Below are 5035 nucleotides of genomic sequence, written 5' to 3'. Positions count from 1 at the left end.
GCAGCGGGGTCTGCGGGGCGGGAGCGCGGGCGGGGGCAGCGGGATGGAGCAGCGGTGCCCGCCTCCTCCTCCTGCCCTGTTGGCGGCCCAGCGCCGGGCAGGTCCTCACCAGATGCCTCGGGCGTCGGGCCAGTCCCGGGCCATTCCTGCTGCCGTCAGGAGCGGGGACACCGGCTTGTCAAAGAGGAAGTGGTCCTGCAGGGACACAGCGTGTCAGCAGGGCACATGGCGGATACCGGGGCGCCGTCCCTCCGGTCCCCGTGCACCACACAGGAGGTGAGCATCGCTGGCTGTCCCAGTGCGGAGGCTGTGGGCGTGCAGTCCTCACAATGCCAGCGGGGCAGCAGCCGCGTGCCACGCACTCGCCTTTCCGTGAGCACGTGGAGGGACACAGGGCAGGAGCCAGAGAGCCCCATCAGCTGCTGGGCCACGTTCAACTCCATCTTCTAATGAGCGGGGCCGTGAGCAGCCTCTGCAGCATGGGGTAACCGCACTGGGGTTGTGCGCCGGTGCTGCAGGGCTTGGGGTGGGGAAGGGAGAAGTGGTGGGAGCTGGTGCCGGGATGGGGTCCCGCCGGGGCTGCCCGACTCACATCAATGAGCTGCTGCTGCTCCTTCTCTGTCATCTCGCTTAGACGGTAGTAGCGGCCAGACAGGTCCCCTGTGAGGCCGTTCAGAGCCTCCACCGTCACCTTCTCCACCTCCCTCCGCTCGGCGCGGGTGCAGGCGGGTGGAAGGCTCAGCCCACGGATGCTGCGCCCGGTCCGGACCCGGGACGAGAGCACGTAGCGCTCATCGAAGTGGCCAAACTTAATCTAGAACAAACATGGGACATTGGCGGGCAGAACTGGCACTGAGCATCACTGTCCCCAGGGCCGGGGCACACCGCAGCATGCCCACCTTGGAGGCGTCCAGGTCCGTGACGTGCTTCATGGTGCGGGGGTTGTACCCATTGTGCCGCTCCTGGATCACGGGGTCGAACAGCTCTGCAAACACCTGGAGGGAAGTGGGACAGGGCAGCTCCTCAGAGCCAGCGCCATGCACAGCCCTTTGGGGATGTGGCAGGTGCCCTATGGAGCCTGGAGCGTGGCAGGGCCCCGGCCGTATCTCACCTCGTACGTCTCCTCATCACCAGCCACCATGCCGACCGTCTTGATGAAAGGGTGGCCTGGGTTGTCCACGCCGGTCTGGATGCATTGGTCCAAGGTCCAGCCGTTGGGGGTGGCTTTGTCGCAGAGCCTCGCATAGATGGCTGGCGTCAGGTTGCTGGCCATGCAGTTGTTGTGTTTCCGCAGGTCGGGGTACTCAGCACTGCGGGAGGAGGCACCAATGAGCCTCTGTGTCCAGCAGTTTTTTGCCGAGTCTGACTGGGTTGGAGCTCATTTCCCCACTGCAGCCCACAGTGCTGTGTGTTACCCCCATAGCTGCGATGGCACTGATGTTGCACCAACGTTCTGTCTCTTACTGAGCAGCACTGGCACAGCACCACAGTCCTCCCCGGTCCTGCAGAGCCTGGGTATGGGCAGGAGGTGGGGAGGGGACGTCCCTGGGGCAGCTGGCCGAACCCGACCGGGGCATATTCCATACTGCACACACTGCAGTCAGCAATAAAAGCTGGGGGCAGGGCGAAGGAAGGGCTCTCATTATGAGAGCTTCCATCTGCCCAAATGACCACCGCGTATCCCAAGGCCCTGATTCCCAAGGAGTGGCTGAGCATTGCTGATGGAAAATCAAGAATATATATATTTTTTTCCTTTTACTTCTGCGTGACCTTTGTTGTTTTTTTTTTTCCCTTCCATTAAACTGCTCTTTATCTCAACCTGTTGAGGACAAAAGCGCAAATTCAGTCACTCCTTCCCTTTCCTTGGGTGAGCGTGACACCTACAAACTTTTTTCCTGGTATTTTCTCCCTCGTCTCCCTGGGCAGTGGGAGTGAGGGCAGTGGGTGCTGCTGAGTGGCCATCAACTGTCATCCACCCCAGGTCCCAGTGGTGCCTCTGCCTTATGGAGACCCCCATAGCAAGGTGGGCAGGGAGAACTGTGCTGTCCCCACAAAGACAGCTGCTGGATCGCATGGGAGCAGAGAGCAGCCCAAGATGATGGCTGCCACGAGGACAAGAGTCCATGAGCAAGTCTGGCTGGTGCTCAGGGTACAGCTCCTTATCAGCTATGTACCAGGGCTTGGTGCTGGGAGTGCTTTGTGGCAGGCAGCCATGTCAGCCACAGCCCCACGTAGTGCCTGGGCGCAGGGCTGCCAGCTCCGGGCTGTGCAGGGTTTGCTCTGTTCTGCACAGCGCAGGGCAGCTGCTCCTGCTGTGCCTGTGAGTGTTCAGGTCTGTGCGTCTGCACGCAGCCCTGGGGGCTCTGACCCCACACAGCCCGGACGCTGTGGGGCAGGAAATGGGCTGACCCTGATCTGCAGCTGGTGGGAACCGCACTGCTCTGGCGCAGTTTATTGTATTAGGGGGATGCTTTCTTCTAATCAGCTTAGCGGGAGGCCGTCTCCTGACCTCATTCCCACTTTAGCTGGGCTTTGTGCTTTCCTGTGCTCACAGGGGAATTGGCGGAGCAGGACCTGACCGCACTCTCCTTGGCCAAATCCCTCCCACTGGAGGTACCACTGTCTAGAGTGGGACAGGAGCAGCCCTCCCCAGGTCGAGAGGACTGGACGGTGGCCAGGGATACCTGGCCCCTCTTCCTCAGGGAGGCACTGGCAGCTCAGGAGGAAGCAGAGGTGCCAGGTGCAGACATGAATCTGCGGCAGTAGTGGCAGCAGCCAATCGCTGTCACCTCCACTGCCTCCAAGCACCTGGCCCCATGCTGCTGTGCAGAGCTTGCCATCCCCAGCCCTGAGTCTGCAATCTGGCCCTGTGCCTATGGCTTGGCTGTTGCTTGTGGCTTCCGGAGTTTGCAGAAAGAAAGGGAGGCTGGGCTCATGGTGCTGCTCTGCGTGGGGAAGCACTGGCTCCAGCCTGTCCCCTTGCATGGAGGTGTTTGCTCTGGACAGAGCCAGTCCCAGGCTGGGCTGAGGCTGCTCCCAGTCCTACGCACATATCTTTGCTGTTTGAGTTGCTCTGGCTCAAAAGATGCCTTGTTACACGTGGGATGCAGCCTGCTCAGCCTCTTTTGTTGCTCCTGCCATTGGCTGGATGCGGACCCATGTCTCCCTAGTGTGAGACACTCTCATAAAAAGCATTCGCTGCTCAGAAAGGGACAGTTGGATTCATCCCTTCCCTGCCTCCAGCACTGCCCAGTGCGCCAGGACTGCAGCTCACTCTGCTTCCCACCCTGCTGCCAGCAGACTGCATTCAGAGCCAGCAAAGGTTGCTAAGGCGAGCAGGCTTGCTTGCAGCCAGAAGGAGGCTGTATTAGGTTTAAGCATTCTGCCTGATATAAGCAGTCCTTAGCCCCACTGCAAAGGGTTCAGAGACTTAAAAGCTCCAGGATCTGCGCCTGCTGCAGTGCTGATTTAGCTCCGTCCTGAGCAGACCTTTCCCCAGAACAGTCCTGAATCGCAGCCAGAAGATTTGGGCAATCTCTTTTCAGCCTTTCCAGAGCACCCCAACTAAGCTGCATGGGGCCGGGATAAGCAGAACATCACAGAGAATGACAGTGTTATACACTTGGTGCTGTGCTCATGCCCAGCAAAGCCCAAGCGGAGCCAAGGGCTATGATGTTGCTCTCGCCTAGCAGTCCAAGTTTCCTCTGCCCCAAGCAGGAAGGTGGCACCACACTTAGCCTTTCAGGGTTGCTCTCCCCCTGGTTTTGTTCCCCAAACCCAGCTGTAGAACTGTGCTTCATGCCGTTCTGTTCCCAGTACCCAGTGCTGAGTTGCAGGTGCATTCCCAGTGGGTCTCCAGCCCTGGAGGCCATAAGCTTTTCCAGCAGAGATGGAAGCGTTCCGGGGCAGCGCAGCAGGGAGGAGGCACCTTGCTGCCAGTGCAGCACCATGGCCCTCCGTACCTCAGGACAGGGCTGCTTGCAGTGCCCTCTGTGCCCTTGCACCAGGGGTTCTGCACTGCTCAGTGCACAGCAGGTACTGTGGGTCTGCTCGCGCTGCTGCACCTCCCACAGCTGTCTGCACTGATCCAGCAGCCTTTTCCAGCGCCCTTTCCAGTGGCACCGACTGCTGCTTCCACAGCCGCGGGGGTCGCTCCCTCACCCTGCTCTGGGCCGCCCCCCACCCCTCAGGTCTCGCCAGGCCGGCACGCGGCCCTCAGCATCCCCACCTGATGCCGACCCGATGTCTGCGGCCCTGCGGCCGCTCGGAAATCTCTCAGTGCAGCGCTGCTGGAGGGGTGAACGGGCAGCACCACGCGGCCGTTATCATTCACTCCGATTCCATTCCGTTTCCACGGCCCGGCCTGGCGCCGGCTCTAGGCACGGCTCTCTGCACGAGCAGCGCTCAGCCTGCAATGCAGAGCAGCACCGCGCGCTGCCGGCACGCTGCTGTTTGCTGCAGGATCGCAGCAGCCGCGTGCGTTTGGAGCAGCAGCGCTCTGCCTCCTCTGTTCCGCACCTTCCCCCACCCCATCTCTGCCGGCAGCGGGACGGGGGCACCCGCTCCTCACTCCCCGACCACCGCCGGGCTGTGCCGGGCTGCTGCCAGCCGCAGCCCCTGGCAAGGAGCGGTACGAAGGGAGCAACGTGAGAGTTTCGGCGCTGGAGCTGCAGCCTCGGCATTGCTGCACTGCTCTGACGCGACCAGCGGCTCCAAGGGAGCCGCGTCACCCCAGAAGCACCCGCAAGCCAGGCGGGGGGACCGCGCCCACTCCAAGCGCACACCTCAGAGCTTATCTCTGTTTGAAACCGCCAGCGCAGCGCGAATGGCTGCGCCGCAGCCTTGGACCTCCGCTCTCCCTCCGCCCCGAGCTGCGAGGGCGAGGCCCTGTCGGGAAGCCCCCTGCTCCTCTGACGACCGTGCTGAGCTCGGCCTGTGTCTGTGCTCGACATCCTCGCGGTGCCGTCCCCACCAGACTGAATCCTCGTTCCCCCGCCCCGCACGGGCCGATCACAGACCTCGGCAGGACCCTTCC

At 61.9% G+C, this 5035-nt stretch overlaps 1 protein-coding gene across 1 annotated transcript; it reads right to left on the bottom strand.

Moving 5' to 3' along the window:
* Nucleotides 1–75: 75 nt before the first annotated feature.
* LOC104912905 (creatine kinase U-type, mitochondrial-like) lies at nt 76–4952 on the bottom strand. The gene is made up of 5 exons (XM_010717710.3): nt 4529–4952; nt 1112–1377; nt 900–995; nt 593–814; nt 76–195 (listed from the first exon to the last, which is right to left on the bottom strand). Exons 1-5 carry the CDS (start codon nt 4950–4952, stop codon nt 106–108), a joined length of 1098 nt encoding a protein of 365 aa, XP_010716012.1. The 3' UTR covers nt 76–105.
* Between the last annotated feature and the right edge of the window lie 83 nt (nt 4953–5035).

This window comes from Meleagris gallopavo, chromosome 12, assembly GCF_000146605.3.
Source record: "Meleagris gallopavo isolate NT-WF06-2002-E0010 breed Aviagen turkey brand Nicholas breeding stock chromosome 12, Turkey_5.1, whole genome shotgun sequence".
Lineage (NCBI taxonomy): Eukaryota > Metazoa > Chordata > Aves > Galliformes > Phasianidae > Meleagris > Meleagris gallopavo.
The sequence above is the reverse complement of the archived record's forward strand: the minus strand, read 5'-3'. Positions and strand labels throughout refer to the sequence as shown.